The sequence below is a fragment of the Podarcis raffonei genome, chromosome 2 (genome assembly GCF_027172205.1).
Source record: "Podarcis raffonei isolate rPodRaf1 chromosome 2, rPodRaf1.pri, whole genome shotgun sequence".
NCBI classification, from domain to species: Eukaryota; Metazoa; Chordata; class Lepidosauria; order Squamata; family Lacertidae; genus Podarcis; species Podarcis raffonei.
The window spans coordinates 33,851,455-33,876,353 of NC_070603.1; the positions used below are offsets into that span (position 1 = coordinate 33,851,455).

The 24,899-nt window shown below is 46.0% G+C and overlaps 1 protein-coding gene across 2 annotated transcripts; it reads right to left on the minus strand.

Moving 5' to 3' along the window:
• Positions 1-155: 155 nt before the first annotated feature.
• On the minus strand, positions 156-24,593 carry MYCBPAP (MYCBP associated protein). Of its 2 annotated transcripts, XM_053375784.1 has the most exons (19): positions 24,369-24,587; positions 22,551-22,678; positions 22,067-22,241; positions 21,792-21,898; positions 19,468-19,648; positions 18,863-18,978; positions 17,514-17,664; positions 15,892-16,007; positions 15,547-15,701; positions 14,910-15,015; positions 13,519-13,708; positions 11,871-12,058; positions 10,401-10,547; positions 8,911-9,213; positions 7,458-7,579; positions 6,195-6,310; positions 3,248-3,360; positions 2,822-3,004; positions 156-315 (listed from the first exon to the last, which is right to left on the minus strand). In XM_053375784.1, exons 1-19 carry the CDS (start codon positions 24,415-24,417, stop codon positions 214-216), a joined length of 2,748 nt encoding a protein of 915 aa, XP_053231759.1. In that variant the 5' UTR covers positions 24,418-24,587; the 3' UTR covers positions 156-213. The 2 variants fall into 2 exon arrangements, with proteins under 2 accessions (XP_053231759.1, XP_053231760.1); XM_053375785.1 differs by lacking the exon at positions 156-315 and having other exon boundaries at positions 2,856-3,004; positions 3,225-3,360; positions 24,369-24,593.
• Positions 24,594-24,899: the final 306 nt, after the last annotated feature.

The following is a 24,899-nucleotide window of genomic DNA, read 5'->3' on the forward strand; positions in this document are numbered from 1 at the left end:
TACACCCCCAAAATTTTCGACAGGGTTATACACAGCAGCGTACAGAGAAACGAGTAGTGCCAGCCAACTGTGGCAGAGTTAATTGTGCAGATTAGCCCTCATGTCTATTTAAGCAATTGGCAGCTTTATAAACAAAAGGAAACTGCTCTGGCACAGCATATATAAACAGGGTTTATTATTATTATTATCATTTCATTATGAAATCAGTAGTATTTAGACAAAAGGTGGTTTGTTCTTCTTTTCTAAGGGATCGTTCTTCAGCACTTCAAAGAGGGAAAGCATTTTGCTCACCATTGAATCCAGCAGTCCATAAACCTAAACACAGGAGTCAAAAAAACTTTCAGGACAAAAGTGTGGACAGCAAAGTCCCAGTAGAAAGGTACACATGAACAGACAGTCAAGTATGGTTTTTCTCAGGTGGTTTTTGTGTGTGTGCAGGCATCCCATAACATTCTCTGTGTGTGAGAGAGGCATTTTTCAGCCTTTAACAGAGCAACCCTGTACAGTATATGTCTGTTTAGAAGTATGCCCCACTGAATGCTCTGTGGGGCTTGCTTTCAGATACATGGGTGTAGGACTGCAGCCTTAATGACCAACTGCAACTGAGGATAACCCTCTATATTACTGCTGCAGAATTCCATCATCAGTGACAAATTGGAGCAATCCCAACAGCTCCTAAAGCCTCTTTGTTCCATTAGTGTAATGGCTGAGGAAGCTACAAACATATAAACCAAGGGTCAGCGAACTTTTTCAGCAAGGGGCCGGTCCACTGTCCCTCGGACCTTGTGGGGGGATGGACTATATTTTTTTGGGGGGGGGAATGAAGGAATTCCTATGCCCCACAAATAACCCAGAGATGAATTTTAAATAAAAGGACACATTCTACTCATGTAAAAACATGCTGATTCCTGGACCATCCACAGGCTGGATTTAGAAGACGATTGGGCCGGATGCAGCCCCTGGGCCTTAGTTTGCCTATCCATGATATAAACATATACTATTTGGGGTACATGTAAAGCTGTAGTCCTAGCCTCACCAAACTTGGGAATAAGGCCCACTGAATTGAACAGGACTTCGGAGTAGACATTAGGACTGTGCTGTAACCTGCTGCCAATCTTTCTTTTCAGTGGGCTGAGGAAAGGCTGAAACCTTGCCTCACACAGGTGCAAAAGAGGACTGTGCATTTAGAGGCAGGGGAGAATTGTCATTTCAACGGGTTAAGTGCTTCATAAAATTTTGGGAAGCACTCTCGGCCCCACGTTTTCTCTCTCATGTCTGACCTGCTGAGCTGAAGAAGATGCAACCCCGTATATCCTTTTGGCTAGTGGAGGTGGAAGGCAGGTTATCGTGCCTGCTGGCTGTCCTGGGAGATCCTGGAATGGCCCTCAGGTGCTGGCCTAGCCTGCCCTTCTAAGCTAAGATCAGGGGTGAGAAGTGGCAGGAATTAGATGGCCATGAAATGCACACTTGCCCACTGCATACTCAAGTGTGGCTCAGTAGACATGGGTAGGATTTTAGGAACAGAGGAAGCTGCCTTATCAGATCATTAGCCTATCTAGCTCAGTTCTGTCTAAACCAACCGGCGGCAGCTCTCCAGGATGTCAGGCAGGAATCTCTCAAGCTCTTGCAGCCAATCAGAACCCACGGATGTTTGGGTTCCAAAGAACGTTTGCAAACCGGACCACTTACTTCCGGGTTTGCGGCGTTCAGGAGCCAAAACGTCCAAGTTCCAGAGCGTTCAGGATCCAAGGTGTGACTGTATTTTTATTATTAAATTTCTATACCACCCTTCATTTAGAATATAAAAACAAACAAAAACAATTGCCCCCCAGTTTAAAAGGCCATAGATTGTATTAAAATGTTATGGTTCTGGCTGAGTTTATTCCGGAATAGCAGCCCTACCCAAATTTCTTTGCTGCCTAGCCCTATGCTGTTAGGAGACAAAAAGTGTAATTATTCCATCGGTCTATCAAGTCTCAAGTCTGAGCACTGAGAAGAAGTCAGTGGGGAGAATCGATTCGTGTTTCAGGACTGCAGGAGATGCTATTTCTCCCTGGCCTCTGTGTTATCACAGAAGATAACTCTGCTAGATCAGCTTGAGGAAGCAAATGAAAAAGTCACTCTGAACTTGCGGAGAAGGTTCCCATTTCAAAAGCAATGCATGCATGAAGGACTCATTATAGAGAAGTTTTAACTTTCATCTCAGGAGCCCAGATTAAACAGTTGCCTGTCTGTCACAAATGCACAGCAAGTTCTAAGCCTGACATCAATTGCCGTATGTTGAAAAGATGGCACAAAATGAAAAAGCAACTGGGAGAAGATGACAAGCAGCCTCATCCTAGGCACATTTGTTCAGAAGCAAGGCCCACTAGTTTTAACAGTAAAGGTAAAGGGACCCCTGACCATTAAGTCCCGTCGTGGAGGAGTCTGGCGTTGCAGCGCTCATCTCGCTTTACTGGCTGAGGGAGCCAGCGTTTGTCCACAGATAGTTTTTCCGGGTCCTGTGGCCAGCATGACAAACCAGAGCAGCACACGGAAACACCGTTTACCTTCCCACCGGAGTGCCCCTATTTATCCACTTGCACTTTGATGTGCTTTTGAACTGCTAGGTTGGCAGGAGCTGGGACCGAGCATTGGGAGCTAACCCAGTCGCGGGGATTCAAACCGCCAACCTTCTGATCAGCAAGCCCTAGGCTCTGTGGTTTAGACCACAGCGCCACCCACATTAACAGTACATACCTACAAATAACAGGGTTCAGAACTTTAGCTAAAGCGGTAAGGAAATAGACAAAAGGTGACAACGCTGGGCACACTGACTTACTTCGACATAAAGTTTCTCGTGGTACTTTTCCTGCAGGATTGGGTCCACTTGTTCTTGGTGAGCGTCTTGGGCCTCTGACCCTGTAGCTTCCTGTGACGCAGAGACAGACTCCTTTGTCTCCTTTGTCGAACCTCTTGCTTTTCTCTCTTCTTTCAATTTGGCTTTCGTGCTTTTTGGACGTTCCTGTTTAGAAAAAACACAGGTATGATATAGACTACAGAGAGAGCTCGGAGCAAGCTGAGGACATACGTCACATGAACGTCTTCTCATGTGTATTTCCCAGCAAGTTGCACGTCTGAAGGAAACCGCCCTTTCACAGCAAAGAGGCAGCTCTGTTCAGAAGCTCCAAAATCCTTTTCAAATACTTCCTCGGAACCAAGTCCTTCGTTTCCAGCATTCGTACCTTACAAGAGTCCAGCTATATACCTCTTTGGCCGCTTTCGCTTTTTCTTTGTCTTTTTCCTTTGCAGCCTTCTTGTCTTCTTTCTGAGGTTTCCGGTCCTCTTTCCCTGCCTTCACGGCAACTGGCTTCAGCTCAACTGCGCAGAAAACAGAGCAGTTCTGCTAAACTGAACCTTCTTTAGACTAGAATTGACAACTTTCCATTATTTCACCAGTCACCGCCATCTACTTTTTTTTGCCAGGTAACTAGCACCAAGCTCTGAAAAGTCAGGAACATTTGACATCCTGTTCAACAAACATCATTCGCACATCACCCTAAACCAAACCATGGCTTAGCATGAGCACACGAACATGCAGGTTTCTGGAGCCCAGCTGCAAAGGCTTTGCTCCTCCCTGGTTGTTTTGCTGCTGAGCTGACCTACTTGTGATTTGTTTGGAAAACGCTAAACCCAAGTTCAGATGATGCACTACAACAAACCATGGCTTAGTTCAGCAGCAAAACAACTGGAGAGGAACAAAACAGCTGCAATCTCCTCTCCAAGAGCCCACTTGGTTGCTCATTCATACTAAACTTTTAGCTTCCTGTTAATTATGCTGCTTTGAATATATACTATACTATATAGTATAATATATGCTATAATGTTTCTTTAAATAATAATATTTCCTGGCCTTTTGACTAAGATCAAGTGTAGTATCTGTTTTTTTAAGAACAGATACTACACTTGATCTTAGTCAAAAGGCTGGGAAATACAATTATTATTATTTAAAGAAATATTATAGTATGATGAACTTGCAAGCAGGATTTGAAGCATGAGGAACAGAAAAAAATAGGACTTACTATAATATTGTTTTGTTATAAGAGATAGAAGATAGGGTGTAGTAAAAGGAGAGAAAATAAAATCACCATGGAAAAGGGGATGGGAAGTCAATAAAACAAAACAATGTATTGAAGTGTATATGTGGAAATTTTTCCTTTTTCTCTTGAAATTTTACACACACACACACACACACACACACACACACACACACACACACACATATAGGTTACCAGATGTCCCTGTTTCCCAGGGACAGTCCCCAGATTTAGAAATCAGTCCCCATACAAAATCTATTGAAGTTGAAAAGTGTCCCCAGATTCAAATCTGGTAACTTTTCTCTCTCTATATATATGTATACACACACACACACACACACACACACACACACACACATATATATTGTATACTTTATATTTTACTTTCTTCAGCAATGTTTGATTGTTCATTTGATTTGATGTAGGTTGTAAACAACTCTGAGATGTTTTTCTTAAAAATATAAAGCGTCATAGAAATGAACTTAATGACCGGGAAAAGAAAAGTGCATAAAGGATTCTACAATCATACAATCAGTAGATAGCTAATGAGGGTGTGGGAGAGGTACAAAGATTTAATAGAACAAAAAACACCCTGGTGGTTATCACCAATTGAAGCTTCATTGCTCAAACCGCTTGGCAAAAAAGGGAAGTAGCCTACATATAGAGAGTTATTGAGAGATCAAGAAGGGAAATGGAAGTTAAAAGATTATGAGGAAATTAAAGACCATTTTCAGAATTGGCTGCATTATAGACAATTATAAAAATGTATAAAGAAGATAACAAAAAAGGGTTTAGTTATACAACTTCCAGATTTCAAAAGGAAGTTATAGAAGAAGAAATGAAGCTGCTGGAGAAAGCATATAGTATTCTACTAGAATGGGAAGGTCAAATCAGTTATGATCAAATGGGCACAAGATATAGGTCATAATATACAACTTGAGGACGGGGAGAAATTGTGGGAAGTAGATCTGAAATTTACAGATTGTTCTCTTTTGAAAGAAAACTACTTATATGAAAATGATGTACAGATAGTATATCACACCAGTACAAATAGCAAAAGTATACAAAACCGGGTCGAACACATGCTGGAACTGTAAAGAAAAAGAAGGTACTTTTTATCATATGTGGTGGGAATGTAGAAGTTAAAATTTTTTGGGAAATGATATACAATGAATTTTTTAAAATGTTTAAAATAACATTTATAAAGAAACCTGAAGCATTTTTGTTAGGGATTGTAGGACAAGACCTGCCAAAAAACCCCAAATAATGTATTTATGTATGCTACAACAGCGGCAAGTGTCTTGTTAGCACAAGGATAGAAGAAAGAGGAAATCCCTATGAAAGAACAGTGGCAAGAAAAATTGATGAGCTATGCGGAATTGGCTAAGCTGACATACAAACTGCGTAGTAAGGACAATCGTGACTTCAAGGAAGAATGGGACCTTTTTACAAATTATCTAAAAAGACAACAAAACAACTTAGACTCCTTGGCAGGTTTTGAAAAAACATCCACAAAGTTATCAGTTGAATATATGGTAGATAAGGCAACGATATGTACAATTTTATAATATGCAGAGGATAATATGTGCAAAGAAACCAGGGAGGGGAGCTGAGAGAAGTCCTGGGGGTGGGGAGAGGGAGGGAGGGGAGGAGGCAAAGGGGGGGAATGTAAATGGTTATTGCTAAAATTGTTCAATAAAAATATATTCAAAAGAAAGAAAGAAATGAACTTAATGACAACAACAACAACACTGGCATAACAACCTAGCATGGTAAAAGATAAAGGGTAAAGGAGGCCTGGACGGTTAAAAGCCAGAGCACATGGAAACACCATTTACATTCCCGCCGCACCGGTACCTGTTTATCTACTTGCACTGCATTGCTTTCGAACTGCTAGGTTGACAGGAGCTGGGACAGAGCAACAGTTGCCAGGATTCAAACCGCCAACCTTCTGATCAGCAAGCCCAAGAGGCTCAGTGGTTTAGACCACAGCGCCACTCGCATTCCATCCTAACATCCTAGCGTGATGAGGTCATTAACTACATAGCTGCACTCCTGGCCTCTGCAGATTCTGCCAAGCTCCACAGAAAGATCCCCTTCAATGACACAATAGCTCACCTACTTCCTCTGGAACAATTTCTACGTAAGTATCCTTCTCAGGCATACCAAGCAGCGACCTGAGCACCAGCGAACGGCTCACCAGACCATCGATCACTTCACGCCACAACTGGAAACTGCAATGAAAAAGGAACTAATTTAAGTCTGAGGAGGAGGAGAGCCTGAGAAAGCAACAGAACGTTGCTACCTGTTTTTCAATGGTTTTTCTCCACCTTCAGAACCAAAGGCAGCCTGAAACTAGCAGGAGCTGCCCCATGTTAATGCGACAAGGCAGGAAAAGAAAGCTCCAAGTGTTGTCACATTCCAACTACCATCAGCTCAGTCCAACTAACTACCCAGCTCAAGTCAATGACCCGGGGCCAGTCACCATCTGTCAGGCCGATCAAGAAGGTTGTTGCAAGGGGCGGGAAATGGAGGAAGGAGAAGAGCAATACATGCTTCCCTGAACTCCTTGGAAGAAGGGACTGTAGAATAAATAAACAAACCCAACTGCATCTAGAATTGGCTTAAGAACAAAGACAACTGTGAGCCACCCAGCACCCCAAAATACCTTTCCTCCTCTTAACGTGGATCAACCCACCTGTTGGGAGCCCCAGCTTCTTCTCTACTCTACATAGCATTTGGGTTTGCTTCTGGAGGGGATAACAGAATCGTAGAATTGGGGGACCCCATGGGTCATCTAGTCCAACCCCCTGCAATGCAGGAATCTCAGCTAAAGGATCCATGGCAGATGGTCGTACCACCTCTGCTTAAAGACGTCCAAGGAGAACGTTCCATTGTAGAGCAGCTCTTACTGTCAGAAAGTTCTTATGTTTAGTTGGAATCTCCTTTCTTGTAACTTGAAGCCATTGGTTCATGTCCATTGGTTCATGTCCTACGCTCCCAAGCTTGTTCCCTCTTCCGTGTGACAGTCCTTGAGATATTTGAAGATGGCTATCGTATCTCCTCTCAGTCTCCTCTTTTCCAGCTAAACATACCCAGCTCCTTCAACTGTTCCTCATATGGCTTGGTTTCCAGACCCCTGATCAATTCTAATTTGGCTGACAATGTTACCAGTCAGCTAGCATAAGGTGTCTGGTGGACAAAATCAATCCTTTACAGCAGTTGTCGGGAGCCTTTGACCTTCCAGATGTTGCTGAACTCCAGCTCCCCTTCTCCCTTGCCACTGGCCATGCTAGTTGGGGTTGATGGGAGCTGGATTTCAGCAACATCTCAAGGGCCACAGGGTCCCCCATCCCTGCTTTGCAAGCACCCACAACATACCATATTTGGTAAAGGAGGTCTGTCTGAGGCATCACTGGTGGATAACAAAGCTCCAAGGCTGCTTTATTGAGCTGGGCCAGGGCAGCTTCTCGTTCCTCTTCCTCGGGGATTGTCAGCAAAGTCTAGCAAGAGAGAAATCACAGCCAACATTTCGCGGTTTAGTAACACCAAATGTTCCTGGCTATCCACGGCCAGACCAAGATCACCATGCACAGCAGAATGAAAAAAATGGGCAAAAGAGCTGCCCCACCTCTAGCAGCCTCTGTGAAAGTTAATACAGTGGTGCCCCGCAAGACGAATGCCTCGCAAAACGAAAAACGCGCAAGACGAAAGGGTTTTTCGGTTTTTGCGTCGCTTCGCTAGACGATTTTCCCTATGGGCTTGCTTCGCAAGACGAAACGTCTCGAGTTCTTGCGAGTTTGTTTCCTTTGTTCCTTTGTTTCCTTGTTTTCTTAAAGCCGCTAAGCCGCTAATAGCCGCTAAGCCGCTAATAGCCGCTAAGCCGTTAATAGCTGCTAAGCTGCTAATAGCCGTGCTTCGCAAGACGAAAAAACCGCAAGACGAAGAGACTCGCGGAATGGATTAATTTCGTCTTGCGAGGCACCACTGTAGCTGGCCTCAGCCTTGTAATGCTTCCACACCTCCAACACTCCCCTGTCCAAGGGAAAGGACCCCTGGATGGTTAAGTCCAGTTAAAGGTGACTATGGGGTTGCAGCGCTCATCTCGCTTTCAGGCCGAGGGAGCTGGCGTTTGTCCACAGACAGCTTTCCGGGTCATGTGGCCAGCATGACTAATCCACTTCTGGTGCAACAGAACAACGTGACGGAAATCAGAGTGCACAGAAAGGCTGTTTACCTTCCCGCCACAGCGGTACTGATCTACTTGCAGTGGCGTGCTTTTGAACTGCCAGGTTGGCAGGAGCTAGGACAGAGCAATGGGAGCTCACCCCATCGCAGGGATTCGGAGCACCGACCTTCTGATCAGCAAGCCCAAGAGGCTCAGTGGTTTAGACCACAGCACCACCCACATCCCTTTACTGAATGCCTGAACCACAAGATCTGCATTTGCTGGATACAGGGATTCTCCCTTTCGGCATCCACCTTAAAAAAATGACATGGGACTAAACATATGAAAAGCCATATTTGCATTTGAGTTTCTAATGAAGATAATAGCATTGGAAGTGGGCTGGATCTCTGGAAGCTGGCTTGGAAAATAAAGACAATCACTGGGAAATAGAACTAACGATGCATTGCTCTTCCGGGGTTACTCGTGCGTCTTACGACGGCATGTTTGTACACACCACATTCCAGTGTCTCAAGTCCTAGACACTGATTCTTCTTTCAATCTAGCTGCCTTCAATAAACGAAAAGTTTGGATATGTTGATAACAAGGCCGAGGCTTTCTAGGAACAGGGCAGAGCCAGGAGAAGTAAGGAACACCCGAATCAAGCACCTGTTTGAAATCAAAGATGGACAGATTCCACTCCACTCGGTTGATGTCCTCCACATCAGACCTACTCAGCTCGCCGGCCAGCTCCTCCACCATGGACTTCCTCACCGACGAATCATCTGGGGACACACTCTTACGGGGCAATTCGTCGGGACTCTTCTGCCGAGACTCCCCACCGCTCTTGGGTAGAGAGGCTTCTTCTTGGGTGGCGATGCTTTTCCTCATCTCCTCCTCGTATGGAGGAGGATTCATGAGTTTATTCCACAGCTCATACAGCTCCTTTACCACTTGGTGCTGGTAGTACAACTGAAAGCGAGAGAAGATAAGGGAAGAATGTAAGAAAAGCCCCTCTGGTCCATCACTCTCTTCTCACTGTAGCCAACCAGATGCTCATGGGAACCCCAACAAGCAGGACCCCAAAACAAGGGCACCCTCCCTACTTGCAAGGCCCAAAAACTGGTATTCAGAAGAGAAGGACAGCAAGGAAGGATTAAACACGCAAGGATATTAACATACTTAAACAGATTCCGATGGATTCCATGATGTAGAAATCCCCTTTTAGGATAGAACTTGATATGCCAGCTATATATAAATAAATAAAAAGTGGCCCCCAGATCTGCCATGGGAGTTGTGATGTAGAGTTAACAATTGCTGCTTCAACTCTGTGGCAGTGAATCATGTTCTCTTACAATAAAGCTGTTCCTTTGTTAAACGACATCTTGGCCTAGCTTCTTCCCTGAAATCACCTGACAGGAGCAGTATAGAATCACAGAATTGTAGAGCTGGAAGGGACCCCTTGCGATGCAGGAATCTTTTGCCCAACGTGGGGCTCGAAAGCACAACCCCGAGATTTAAGAGTCTCATGCTTTACAGACTGAGAGTATGCTGGGTAAGTTCTGGAAACAGCGGCTACAGCTCCTCTTAGGCGAGGGGGACTGTGTCACTAAAATCCACAATCCCTTCAAAGTTCAAAACTCTTCCTTCTAGCCGTTAGGCAACAGAAATACAAATGTCCCTCAATAAGGAATGTTGTGAAAAGTCAGTCAGTCTCAGTTTTTAAAGTACAGTGGTACCTCAGGTTAAGTACTTAATTCGTTCCGGAGGTCCGTAGTTAACCTGAAACTGTTCTTAACCTAAAGCACCACTTTAGCTGATGGGGCCTCCTGCTGCCGCCGCGCAGTCAGAGCATGATTTCTGTTCTCATCCTGAAGCAAAGTTCTTAACCTGAAGCACTATTTCTGGGTTAGCGGAGTCTTTAACCTGAAGCGTATGTAACCTGAGGTACCACTGTAACATTGAGCCCCGTCCTCCAGGCCTCAGTGACTAAGCCAACAGTCCTGTATACACTTAGATAGGAGTAAGTACCATGTAACTCTGTGGCACACACTTCTAAATAGAGACAGGAGTGCAGCGCATGAACCCTAAAGCTGATTCCTGACATCCTGACCCATAAAAAGCCAACAGCACCCTCTCACTCCAAAGCAGAAAGATACCTCTGGGTTCATTCTGTGGAATAGCTCTTCCTCTGTGACATATGCATCGTGAGGAGACCGTGGTCGCTCTGGCACACGGATTCGATCAAGCAGGTCCTTCAGATTCTCTTCCACTATGACAGCAACTTCCCGGGCTTCTAGCTCTTCCTGCGATTTCCAAGAAAAGCACATGGAAGTTTGGGTATGCACATTCCTGTTGCTGAGGCACACGGAGAGATAAATACATAAACATGCAATGTCGCCTCAGGGCGGCAGAAGCAAAGAGGAAGGAAACTCTGCCCTCTGCCACTGCCCAGATGAACAAGGGCTATGGGGAGACTGTTTCTCTCCCTCCCTTCTATTTCAGCATGTCTGCCCAGCCAGCCTCACAATGTCACTGTAAAAGTGTGAGTGGCCCAAGGTCACCTAATGGGCTTCATGAATGAGTGGAGGTTTAAACTCTGGTCTCCCTGGTCCTGGCTAGAAGTTCTGCTTTGGCCTGGAGAGGCAAAAAGGGAACGGTCCATTATAGTCAGCCGGGGAACACCAGCAAGCTGAGTTGCAACTGCTCATGCTGAGCCCGTTGATCACTGTCCCCTTCACTGCAGATCTTTGCCACCTTCTCTTATCACTTGTAAATGTAATCTCCTCCTGGGAGTGTTAAGCCAAGATAAGATCACCTAAAATGTCACTCCTTCCTTGCTGCTCCTACCTCCACACCTTAACTAATCAAGAAGTTTCAATGGTCTGAGGTTCCTTCCAGAAAAGCCCCAAAGATAGCTTGATCTATTTCTCCCCCACCAAACTGGAGGGCAGAATGAAGATGTATTTTTAGAAACCATTTCTCAAGAGATTGAGGACAAACCTTTCCTGACATGATTGGAAGTCTTTGTTCTTGCTTTTTATTTTTAAGCCCAAGTTGGGCAAAAGTTCACCTCAGCAACCAGGAAGCTTTTGGATACTGAAAAGACAAGAGCTAAAGACCCCTTCCTCTCTGGCAAGCCCATCAGGCAAGCCCAGCCCTTCACTCTCCCCCCCCCCACAATAAAGTGCGCCTTTTGTTAACTCTGGGGGTGCCAGAATCTAGAGCGCAATCAGGTCTTAGTGTCAAAAGATCCAGGGTAACACGTGAGAACTGCAGGCTTGCATGCAAACTGTACACTATGTAAGAGAGGCATAGTTCTGAATCTTTCAGTGATAGTGGTGGACTTGGCGGTGATGGACTCAACTTCCCTCAGGACCAGCCAATATGGCCAACAGTCAGGAATGATGGGAGCCGTAGTTTCCAGCAACATCTGGAGGGTCACAGGCTAACCAACCCTGCTCTACAGAAATCCCCGATGGCATTCTTTCATCCGTGTGACCATGACAAGGAAGGTATCTTTCCCCATGGGCAAACAGAATGTGTGCTCAGGCCAACTCATCTCACAAAAGATATCTAACCTTAGAGCACCCGATAACCCACAATGTTCGTAGCCCCTGTTTGATTACCTCTATCTCGTTCCTGAGATCAGCTGATATATCTTCATACACAGCAATTCCCCACAGGGTCACTTGCAACATAGCACCTCCTAACAACACAGGACGAGTGCCAAACTCCCAGGACTCTGTGAAGATGCCTGCATTTATCGCCTTGAAGATGAAAGAAAACTTCCTGGTTTCTCTAGGTAGGATAACGCCTAACAGGAACAGAAGGGAACGGGATGCATTGCAGTTTCGACTGGCAAGGCAACTCCTCTGACAGATACTTCACACATTGCTTTAGTTTTCATTCACATATTTTCAGATTCATATCCCCATCTATCAACAAGCAAGAGTCCTCAAGGCTTTTGTAAGGATGTAACACAGGCTTGCAAAAAACATGTGTTTTCCGCAGTGTGAATTATACAAGCACATGTAGGATGGCCACAGCCCCCTATTTCATGTAGAGGCGCCGCTAAGCATGCCTTTGTCGTTGTGTAGCGTGCAAAATGGCCCAAGGAGGAGCAGAAGGAAGACAATGATTTCAGTTTCTTAGGTGGCCTTTTGCCAGAATACTCCATATAATCTTCACCCTCTGTTGTCAGCCTTCCTGTTAATTTTGTCTTATACATATCATGCTCCTTGGACCCGGACGTATTAGGCAGAGTTCAGCAGAATCGCTTTAGTCAGTACATAATGACCTGGCCTTGGACAAAACACATCCAACCGACTGCAAACTTTTGACACTAGGCTCTAGGCACAAATGGTCAGTATCCTAACCATCTGGTTGAAGCCCACCCATGTGACTCTACAACCTCCAACAGCTTTTCTTCATTTGGCACCCAGGAGGATCCCCTTTGCCTCAATGCCTGGCCAAAGATGTAAAGGTAAAGGGACCCCTAACCATTAGGTCCAGTTGTGGCTGACTCTGGGGTTGCGGCGCTCATCTCACTTTATTGGCTGAGGGAGCTGGTGTACAGCTTTCAGGTCATGTAGCCAGCAAGAGTAAGCCGCTTCTGGCGAACCAGAGCAGCGCACGGAAACGCCGTTTACCTTCCCACTGGAACGGTACCTATTTATCTACTTGCACTTTGACATGCTTTCGAACTGCTAGGTTGGCAGGAGCAGGGACCCAGCAACGGGAGCTCACCCTGTCGCGGTGATTCGAACCACCGACCTTCTGATCACCAAGTCCTAGGCTCTGTGGTTTAACCCACAGCGCCACCCACGTCCCAGCCACAGAAGTACCACATGCAAATAAAATGGGTGGAGGGCGGGAGTCACCTAACAAGCACAGTCAGAAGCCCCTTGCAAGGACTTCCATTTGCACAGCTTTCCCCTGCCCTTCTTGCACCCCCAGAAATTAGCTCTGGGAGGGTTGGGAGAAACCCTAGAATAGTGCACAGGGGAGGGGGAGTAGGGGAGTCATGCTTGCACAGATGGAATGACTATAAGATCACAACATTGAATTCCACCCTCGGCCTCTCTTCCTCTTTAAGCAGCTACAATTACCTGCTAGCTACCACCAGGGCACAAAGATGATCAAACTTATACTTGAGATCAGAACCGTTATGCTCAATTCAACCTCCTAAGGAGGTTTTCCTGCCTGTCTGCCTGCACTTGGCATTTTTATTGATGCTGCAAACGTCGACCGGGGACAGGAGGAGGAATCACCCACCTGATCTGGTGTTGAAGTAAAAATTCTGCATGTCTTTCCTTTTTTTCTCTTGAAAGCTAAAGGGTTGAGGTAGCCTTCGCCAATCATACCAGATGGCAGCCGTGCCATCATTGCTCACAGTGAGCAGAGATTCAGCTTTCTCACCTACTAGAATTTCAAAGGTGACCCGGGCAGCGATGCCAACTTCACCCTATTGGGCCGAAAGCAAACAAAACACAAGGATGCCAGAAATCGTCAAGTTTTGCCTGGGATGACCACACTGCCCCCCCCAAAAAAACTTACCAGCTCAGGGCCAAAGCCAGTGCCGCTTCCGGATTCTGTTACATCTCTTTCAGCAAGCGAAAACCCAGAAAATGTGACACCCATGAACATTTTGAACATTCTTCAAAGCACATGGAAACGATCTGCCTTGGAAGGCAGCTTTTGTTGCATCATTAGGTATCCCTACATGATTACAAACTGAATGGAAACAAGACAGAAGGCTAGAGCAGGAGCGGCTAACAAGGTGCCCTTTAAACATTGTGCACTACAACTCCCATCATCCCTCACCCTTAGCCATGCGGGTTGTGATTGATGGGAGTTGGAGTCCACTAATATCTGGAGGGCAGCATGGATTTGGGGACGATTTTAAAAACCTAGCCTACCTCTTTCCTGCCCTCGTACCTGCGGCTCCTAGAAGCTGTCAGCACACAACAAGTGACCACAGCTTAAACCGGTCAGCTAGACCAGGTGAGGGTAGCCGATGGGTCTTAAACCCTTGGTGAGTTAGGGACTTCTCGTATCTCCTGCGTGAGAAGGCAGGTGGATTGAGCGAATGAGACCAACAGCGGATCCAAAGGTCAAGAAGGCAGTTTCTGCATGTGCTGTAGAGGGAATTGAGGGACAGGTGGGGCTCATCAACCTGGGAAGGTAGCCCATCTAGGAGAAGGAAAACTCTGACCCTAAACCTCCGCTGACTTGGGGCTGTACTCATTCGTAAGAAAGGCTTTGGGAGTAAACTGCTCACTGCTTTGCGGGACATCTTTGGGAGAAGAAAAGGCTAAGCAGTAAGACCCAACACAAATCGGGAGTGGAGTCCTTAAGGCAGCTAGATGGCATCTTTTATGCCTCCTATGGCAACTCCTGCAGCCAAGCCAGTGTCAAATGTATTGCTTTGCTTTGCTTTGGACCACATCAGCGAGGCTGATGGAGGGGTCTTGCCGTCTGGGCAGCCCAGGATCTCCATCCACACTGCCCAGGGCTTGTGACGCGGAGAGGTCACTTTGGTACTGCAAACACAGCAAGAACAATGCAGGAGGCAGCAGGTGCAATAACCTTCCAACAGTTTGACTTCACACCCAAAGGAGAACTCCCGAGACAGACAGATGCCAACCACAACAAGTCCCCCCCACCTCTTCAGAAGTGGTGTTGATCCAGCGAGCTGGTTGTTCGCAGAACTTCAGAGACGGGCCCAACACTGGTGCTGAAACCACATCTGGGTACTTTGCTAATGGGTCCCTAATAAATACAGCAAAAAAATGAAATAATAATGAAAATGAAAATCATTCAAGATCAATTATGTAGCTCAGCAAGATTTAGTCAATTTTTTTTTGTCTCCGATTGGTAGTTTCTTCTCTTGGTAACCAAAGTGACCAAAAACTCACTAACTCAAAGAGTTTTCTTAAATGAAGAATTGTTGCGTGCAGGCCACTGCTGGAGGGGTACACTCTTTAAATCAAATACGGAGATATACAAGGCATGTCATCAAAAGAAGAAGAGGAGAGCCAAGCCCCAACTCACTTTGGGTTTCAGAGCCTGAATGGGTAAAATAAAATAAAATGGGGAGGGTGTTGCATAGACGAATTGGAGGGTGGGGAAAAGATTAAGCGGTCCCTTGCACTCACTAATCCCCCCCCCCCCGCAAATACCTGCTGCCCCAGAATGAATGTTTTATGGGAAATACGGGTTTGGAGAAACCATGCTGTCCTCACAAAGTCAGGCTTTGTTCCAGGCCTCTCATCCACCCGTCCTCAGCCAAACGTTACTAACCAGTGTTTTTCTTCAGCAAATTCTCTAGTTTCTTCTTCTTCTTCTTCTTCTTCTTCTTCTTCTTCTGCTGCTGCTGCTGCTAAGGATGACAGACTCTCTGCTGTTACACTGGTGTATGGGTGATTTTTGCTTACAACTTCCAGGCCATCCAGGTCCTTAACTCGAGGGAAAGGGGGTAGGGGGAGAAAATGTGCTGTGATTTGTGCTGGCTTTGTTTCTATTGTTTAAAAGGAAAATCAGAATATCCAAACACAATTTACATTATAGGCAAGGGGAAAGCTACCGAGAAGTTATACTTTGGCCTCGTATGAACAGCCTTGCGCATTGAAATTATTGTCGCCATACCGGGTTGTAAAAATCCAGCTTTTCTAAGATATCCTTTAACTCGTTTCGCCGCTGCTTCAGAAAGAGACTCTTCTCCCAGGTGCGATGGAAACTGAGGTATTTTGAAGGTCTGGTACCTGTGGGGAACGCCCAAATGTGACCCACAGATATATACACCAACAGTTCTAGTAACTGAGCTTTTATGTTTCTCAATAGAAAGTGTCCTCATGAATGCCAAGCTGCGAGCTTAGCTATAGCAGTTTCTGACTGATTCAAGCTGATGTGAACAGAAATTATAGCTCCCAAGCAGCTTGAAGATTTCTATTGCTTTTCTGGGTACAAACACACAACCCCTCCCTGCACAACCTCATATGAGATTATTAGCAATGGGGGGAAAGCACTCAGATGTGGTGGCACCTAACCAGTGGCGTAGCGTGGGGGGTGCAGGGGGGGCCGGCCGCACCGGGCGCAACATCTGGGGGTTAGGGTTAGGGGGCGCAAATCCACGGGTTAGGAGGCGCAAATCCACGGGTTAGGGGGCGCAAATCCACGGGTTAGGGGGCGCAAATTACTTGCCTTGCCCCGGGTGCTGACAACCCACGCTACGCCACTGCACCTAACAGCATGCTGCGATCATTTTCCTCTACAGGAATCTAGCATTCGGGTTTTGCTTTCAGACTTTTGGGGGGGGGCAGTCCATGCAGTTGAGAGGCTGCTGTTTCGCCCCCGGTGGGGCCAATTTGTTGGGGTTGGCTATTCAGTCTTGTATGCTTAAGCCAAGAAATTGTCTCTTTAAAGATATTTAGCACTAGTAGACGCATCAATGGCACAAGACAACTGAAGAAGCCCAGAAAACTGTGCTCAGGGAGTGTGCTATCCGCCAAAGAGACAATTTCTTGGACTACTAGGGTGAAACAGGGATAAAACGCTGGCACCCTATCTTCTTTATTACTTCATATGCTGCTTCATCAGCACCTCACAGCTACTGGGAGCAACGTTGAACTTACCCTTTTCTTGAATCTTCTTGAACTTATTTAAAAAACAAGAAAAAAAATGAAAAACTGAGTGAAGAAATTGTAAGAACCTAGTAAAATCTGATATTGCAAGTTCACTTTATTTTAGGTACCGCTAGTTTGTAAGTTTTCATGGCACTTTGTAAGTAACTGTCTCTTTCGCACGTATTTGATAAATGTTGTAAAATTATTTTTTAACAACTGTGTGAATATTTGTCGCCAACGTGCTGTACGAGTTGCACTATTTCAGGCATAGGCAACCTTTGGCCCTCCAGATGTTTTGGGAATTGTAGTCCAAAACATCTGGAGGGCCAAAGGTTGCCTATGCCTGCTCTATTCTGTTGCCTGCATACACCTGCTTAATATTAATCCTGGATGGGAATAGTTGGGATGTTCTATCAATGCAGAAAAGCGGTCTCCAAAATTTTTTCGTATTTACCATCTCAGTAGTCCTTATTAGGGCCCGACGGCAAACAGTGCTACAGGTGGATGCCGCACCACTGCCCAAATGCAGGATGACTGCAAGATCACATTTGCAGCAAAGCAACAGGAAATGACTCTACCCCTTTGAAGTCATCCTAGGCAACCTGCCCCCCCCCCAGATAGCCTGATAGGCTCATGGTGCCTCACCCATCTCCTTCCAGATGCTGCGAGGTTTGCCAATGTGAGTGACTTCTTCTGGGAAGCCAAGCTCACTTTGGCCCATTGTCACTGCCAGTCCATTGACCTCATCTCCAATGAGCACAGGCTGGTTCCAGAATTCAGTCCCTACATTGAAGCCCTAGGAAAGAAAGCAGAAGGTCACATAGCTTTGGTTTGGTTTTGCGACACAGGATAAAATGTGGGTACAACGCGGGGGAAATAAGAACACAAGGTAAGGATACGACTCAGGATTATGAAGAGCTTCTCGGTTTAAGGATGACCCAAGTGACCTCCTGACCTCTTCTTGTTATCTGTAATTACTCTCCATCCAACCCTGCTTTGATATTATCTCTGTATTTATGACCCTCCTTTTCTAGTTTACTTTTTTAAAAATCACACACAGAAACACTCAAAGCAACACAGCCAACGAAAGTTCAAAATCAGTGACATGAGAAGGCACCAAGGCATATGACAAATCTGATGAAGTAGATATTAAAAACAGCTAAACGGTGACTTAATGTTTGCATGTTGAAACAGAAATAAAATGTTGACTGAATGTTAATTATTTTTGTTTATGTTACAGAAAATACTGCAGAGTTCTTGTGCCTTTCCTATCTGCCGATCTTACCGTATCTGAAGCTAAGAAGTAACAAGAAGGTTCTCATGCAATGCTGAGCCAAACCATGACTTTGCATGAATGTACAAGCGTGCAAGTTCCTGGAGAGGAGGCTGTGACTGTATTGCTTCTCCTCCCTCCTTGCTGCACTTGCTGTGAGCTAAGCCACGGTTTGCCTTAGTCTGGCTATTTGACCCAAGGCTCATAGTTTGCCTTGCTCCAGACAAATCTCACGTGCTGCTGCAAAGGTTTGCTACAGCTAAACATTTGCCTTCGACATCCGTATTCAACACCTTAATCTTACCATTTGCGGGGATGCATTTGGAGCAATGGTTCAAGCCCAGCTGACTAACTTGCATTCCACCCCCACCCCCAAATACAGTGGTACCTCGGGTTAAGTACTTAATTCGTTCCGGAGGTCCGTTCTTAACCTGAAACTGTTCTTAACCTGAAGCACCACTTTAGCTAATGGGGCCTCCTGGTGCTGCCGCGCCACCGGAGGCAGATTTCTGTTCTCATCCTGAAGCAAAGTTCTTAACCTGAAGCACTATTTTTGGGTTAGCGGAGTGTGTAACCTGAAGCGCATGTAACCTGAAGCGTATGTAACCCGAGGTACCACTGTACGAGGGTGCGTGTGCAAAACACGCTTAACTACGCAGACGTGGAATTTGTCACAAGTCTCCTCAAACATCACCCAAAGTAAGCCATCAAGAACAGTCACCTTTCCAAGGTACAGAAAAGGGAGGCTGCGGTCAATTAGTGTACGCTGCTCCTGGATTTTTCTGTAACTCTCCGCAAAGTTCATCAGCAGCTTGCTTTCTGATTTGTGGAGACATTCTAAAAACAAAACAAACAGGCAGACAGTTGTTCTCGTGCTGAAGGCCAGTCCCAAGGTCTAGGAAATCCACATGGCACATGTCATATGCTCTGGGTTATAGCTCCACACTTACAATCACGTTTTATTAATTACGGAATATACACCCCACCTTTTCTCCAAGTTGCTCAGGAGGTGGCGTGCACATCTCTTCTCCCCCCCCAAAAAACTCCTCATAACAAGTCCGTGAGGTAGGTTAGGCTGACAGAAAGTGACTGGCCCCAAAAGTCATGCCCAGTGAGCTTGATGGCCGAGCAGGAATTTGCTCCTAGCCCAGTCCTCTACCCACTACACCACACTGTCTCCCTTACTTAAAACCTTCCCTCCAGTCAAAGATAGAAAAGGCACTTGTCAGCACTGGAGTGAGTGCCATCAGCCGCCATCACTAACATGGGTGCATCTAGGTTTATTTGGGAACGCCTGCAACTCTCTTGCTGCAATATTTTATTTACCACACAGCCTTTTCTGCTGCATCCTCCTGAGCATCATGTTGCGGTTCCAGTTCTGAAGGGCCATGTGCTGCTGCGAAGGTGATGGGGCGCTTTTCTTTTCTTCCTCGCGCTTCTCTCTGAACCTCCCCAAAAGTGGGACTGATGCTCCATGAAGTAATTCATCAGGAACTAGTCTCGCTACCTGGGGGAGAAAACAAAAAAAACAGTGGTGCAGCCTTTAATTCCCATACAGTGGTACCTTGGGTTAAGAACTTAATTTGTTCCGGAGGTCCGTTCTTAACCTGAAACTGTTCTTAACCTGACCACCACTTTAGCTAATGGGGCCTCCTGCTGCTGCCGTGCCGCCACCGCACAATTTCTGTTCTCATCCTGAAGCAAAGTTCTTAACCCGAGGTACTATTTCTGGGTTAGCGGAGTCTGTAACCTGAAGCATCTGTAACCCGAGGTCCCACTGTATAGGGCACAACAGCCAAAAAACAACAACCCTCAAATAGGCAAGATACTGACCTCATGCAATGCACCCACTATTTATTTATCACATTAAAAGTTTGCGTGACCGCAAACTTTATCACTAATTAACACATAACTCCAGGCAATTTCAGACAGAAGCCTTATATTGCAAACAGGTTGGCTGCATCCAGATGTTCCTGGATCTTTATTGGGCCTGTTATAGCCCAGATTTTTCAGTCACAATCATAGAATTGTAGAGTTGGCCTTCACCCCGGTACAGTTCCTCTTTATCATGTACATAGCCCAGGAAGACAAGAACAAGAATCCGCCGACAGCATACAAATCAATATGGCTAACCTGACCCAAAAACCCACCCCCTCACACAACTAAACAAATCTCACTACAGCCAACCAAAGGCAACCAACCGCCCCCTAGGCCGCCCCCAACCTCTCTCTCCACCAAGGAAATAGAACAAGCAAATAGAAAGAAAACCCGCACAAGTGACACTGACGTGAAACCCCCCACATATACTGAGCAGAAGAATAGAAGCATTGCCACATCACACCACCCATAATTCCCCCTCCCCCCTTTCCTTCCCAACCTAATACTGCATGCAACACTAATGTCTCACAACAAATGTAACTGATCTGTAGAAAGCACAACTTGAAAAGAGAGACAATGCCCTCCCACCAGGTGTCAAAGAGATAAACAACTACCTGACATTTAGAAGACATCTGAAGGCAGCCCTCTTTAGGGAGGTTTTTAATGTGTGACACTTTAATGCATTTTAAATCTTTGTTGGAAGCCATCCAGAGTAGCTGGGGAAACCCAGCCAGATGGGCGGGGTACAAATAAATTATTATTAGTAGTAGTATTAATATTATTAACTAAGAATTTTTAATTATTTTTTAAAGTTTTTTTAAAAAAATATAGAATTGGAATGGGCCATGAGGAGGATCCAGTCTGATCCCCTGCAATGCAGGAATCTTTTGCCCAATGTGGGGTTCAAACCCACGACCCTGAGATTAGGAGTCCCATTCTCTATCATCATTGCCATTCTGCCACTCATCATCTACACCAGCGGGCAGAGCCTGATGGAATGTATCTGGAGCAGAAGTAGGTGAGTGATGTCGCTCACCTCAGTGAGTCCTTCCCCTGCCTTTTTTCTGTTCTGAGCATGCACAAAGGTATTCATGACTTGTATCCAATCTAAAAGTGTCCCATCAGTGCTAGGTTTTAAGCTTGTGTAACAGGACTCCCCACCCTCCTAAGGAACCTCTAAATCTGCTCTGGGGGGTTCCCCCCAACCCTCCAGAGCAGATTTGAGGAAGGTGCGAGGCACATGGGACAGAATGAGATCGTCCTGTTCCAAAAGCATAAATCTTCACTCTGATGGGATGCTTACTTAGTGCTGCATTGGATAAAAGTAGGTCTGTCTGTCTCTCTCTATATATATATTTACCGTATTTTTTGCTCTATAAGACTCACTTTTTCCCTCCTAAAAAGTAAGGGGAAATGTGTGTGCGTCTTATGGAGCGAATGCAGGCTGCACAGCTATCCCAGAAGCCAGAACAGCAAGAGAGATTGCTGCTTTCACTGCACAGCGATCCCTTTTGTTGTTCTGGCTTCTGAGATTCAGAATTTTTTTTTTTCTGTTTTCCTCCTCCAAAAACTAGGTGCGTCTTGTGGTCTGGTGCGTCTTATAGAGCGAAAAATACGGCATATAATGGAGGAAGTCAGAGAAAATCACCAGTAAAATGGCAGGCTTAGAAAGTTTAAACAGCTACATGGTCCTGCTGGCATAAAAAGGTCCTTGACAGATGCCTGCTCAATCAACCCGCAAAATAATACTATATACATCAGCTGAAACCAACCTGATCCTGTCCTCTTTTTGTAGCTTCTTGCTTGAATTCCTGGAGAGTTCCTAATATGCTATGGGGGAGGATATATCCAAAGTTATCAACAACTGGTTCTTCTAGACCTACAACAAAGACAGCAAAACAATAAATCATAGATCAGACCCATTGTATAGGTTGAACCTCAGAGCATTTTTTTAAAAAAAACAACAAAACAACTTCCAACAACTATTCAGGAATTTCCAATAACTAGCATAGCTCACTCTGAAATAAAAACTGAAGGTTGACTATACCAGAATATTGCAGTGATTTCTTGGTTTCATCTGAAGTAGTTGGATAAGCAACCAGGAAATATGACTTCTTCCCTACTTCTTGGGGCTTGGATTTGCGAATGAGATACTTCTTGGTCACAGGAATTTTCTCTTTCTCTTTCTCTTTCTCTTCTTGAGGCAGTTGTGCAGTACGGAGCTACCGAAACAAAACACAGCCCCAATGAAATGATCACTAGAGTGAAACATGAAACTGGGATCCATGGCAACATTTTTACACGTTCAGGTGGTAAAAGAAATTCTTAGGAGAGAAAAACAAAGAAGGAATCGTAGAGTTGGAAAGTAGTCCAACACCATGCAATGCAGGAATCTCAACACACAGTTCTGCATCCAATTCGAAACCACACCAGACCCTGCTTGGCTTCACTAATGTGCTAGCAGTTTGATTGCTGCACCACTAGGAAGCTACCCCAGCCTTCCACAAAGACTGCTGACATCCTACACCCACCTTTTCCAAGTCTTCCAACTTGATGGCTAGAGCCTGGATTTCATCTCCTTGCAATACACAGCTCACAGGTTCCGGCTCTTCTTGAACCGGCGAGGAAGGCTGCTCATATGTTTTTTGCCTCTTCTTTTCTGAAACACAATTCCTTCGTTTTCTACCAAAATTCCATTTCACTCATCAATTTGAAAACGTTGTTTAAAGTTCGGTAGAATCACAGGGCAAAGAAAAAACATTGCTCCATCCCTAGTGTATATTGGAATCATACAACATTCTGGCTTCAGTCCAGATACAGGTCACACTCCTACCCAACAAGCCAAGAATATGCATGAGCTGTATGTGGGATGCTGGGAGACTCTTCCTGGCCACTTCAATTTCCCCTTTGCATAAGCGGCTGAACCAGGCATAAGCAAACTCCGGGCCTCCAGAAGTTTGGGACTACAATTCCCATCATCCCTAGCTAACAGGACAAGTGGTCAGGGATGATGGGAATTGTAGTCCCAAACATCTGGAGGGCTAGAATTTGCCTATGCCTGGAACAAACCAGGACCCAGCACTTAACCAGCAGCTTCCTTACAGGAAAGTTTATGCCTTATTAAAGAAGTACATCTCTTTCTACACAGAGACCTGATGGAAGCCACACACTTCTGCCACAGACCTATCCTCTGCACGTTGGTTTACTCCCCTTTTAAAGCCAACCAAGCCAGTGATCACTGCCAATTCTCATGGCAGCGAATTCTGTAAATTAATTCCACACCATGTGCAGGACTTTCTTTCTACTGTCAGGAATTAACCGCCAACTGAAAGACCACTGAAAGACGCCCTCCTGTACTCACTTTGAGGACACAAACCCCGATTAAAGTCTCTCACAGGAGAATCAGCACCCTGTTCTCTTACTGTGCTTGACTCTACTACACTTTTGTTGCCACTTTCTGCCTCTGTGAAGATGGTGATCCCAGAACTAAGATCTCTGGAGCTTTTGCCAGAATATGCCCCAGCTGCAAAGGGCTTAGTCTGAGCAAACACTTAACCCTGGAACCTGTAGAACGTATAGAAAGGTGCAGCGATAATAAAGGTTATAGTGCATAAGGTCCCAGGTTCAATCCCTGGCAACTCCAAGTTCAGCTGTTTGCACCCCTGACTGCCAGTCATTATGGGTGAGCAGCGGGAAGGCAACTAACTTCCTATGTTGCTTGAATACAGAGGTACCTCAGGTTAAGAACTTAATTCATTCCGGAGGTCTGTTCTTAACCTGAAGCACCACTTTAGCTAATGGGGTCTCCCGCTGCCACCGGAGCACAATTTCTGTTCTCATCCTGAAGCAAAGTTCTTAACCCGAGGTTAAGAACTTCTAAGATCAGAGACGGAAGTTCCTAAACGTTCAATACCAGTCTCTAGAGGGTAAAATACCAGCTATAAGCCCCCCATGTCCCATCCCCTCCGTCCCGCAGAATCCAACTTCGAGGCCCCCAATAAAATATTTGAAGGGGCGAAGCCCCCCACCCCGGCAAAGTTGATGGACACTGCCAAATGGTGTGTGCTCGCCATGTTATGTGATCGATTATTCAGGGTGGGGCTTACCTGCCCCGCCACCCCCTATTTTATTCAAGTTTCGCACCCCTGCCTCCATCCTTCGCCGTGGTATGAAAAAGGGCTCTAGAGCGCCTTGCAAGCTCCTCCTGTGGGCACCTTTTGTTTTTGTTTTTAAATTAAATGTTCTCTCCATGACGAGCTTAATGCAAGGCGGCTTCCTTCCCAAGGCGGCTGGGAAAGCCAGCCAGATGGGCTGAGTATTATTATTATTATTATTATTCCCTTTCCTACCGGGGGGCGTTTTACTGGTGCGCGAGTCCTTCTTTCCCGGCTTGTTCATTATGCCCAGGCTCCCTCCAGCTCTCGCTACCCGCGGGAACCGCTACTTTCCCCGCAAAAGCAGGCGCGCGCGCGCCGCCCGCAGCGTTCCCGTCTCCACGGCAACGACTTTTCCTCTAACAGCCCGGCCGGCGGCGGCGGCAGCTCCTCCCCTCTCTCCTCCCCCCCAGGCGGGGCTCGGGGAGGACCAATTAGGCAGCGGAGAACCACGCCCACACACGCCGATGGAAGGGTGCGGGAGAGGAAGGAAAGCCCGGATCCCCGGACGCATGCGCAAGGCTCGGCGCACGGGCTCAGTGTTCCGCGCGCGCCGGCGCAGCAGTGCAAAACCCCGTGGCAATAGGCGAGTCGCGCCGCGCGTGCCTCGCTGAGCAGGTTTTGCAGATCAGCTGTGGAAGCGCGTTGAGCTGCTGTGAGACGCGCTTTGCTGCATAGGCTCCAAGGAAAAAGCACCCGTTGTGTTGCGCGGCAATGCCTGCTAAG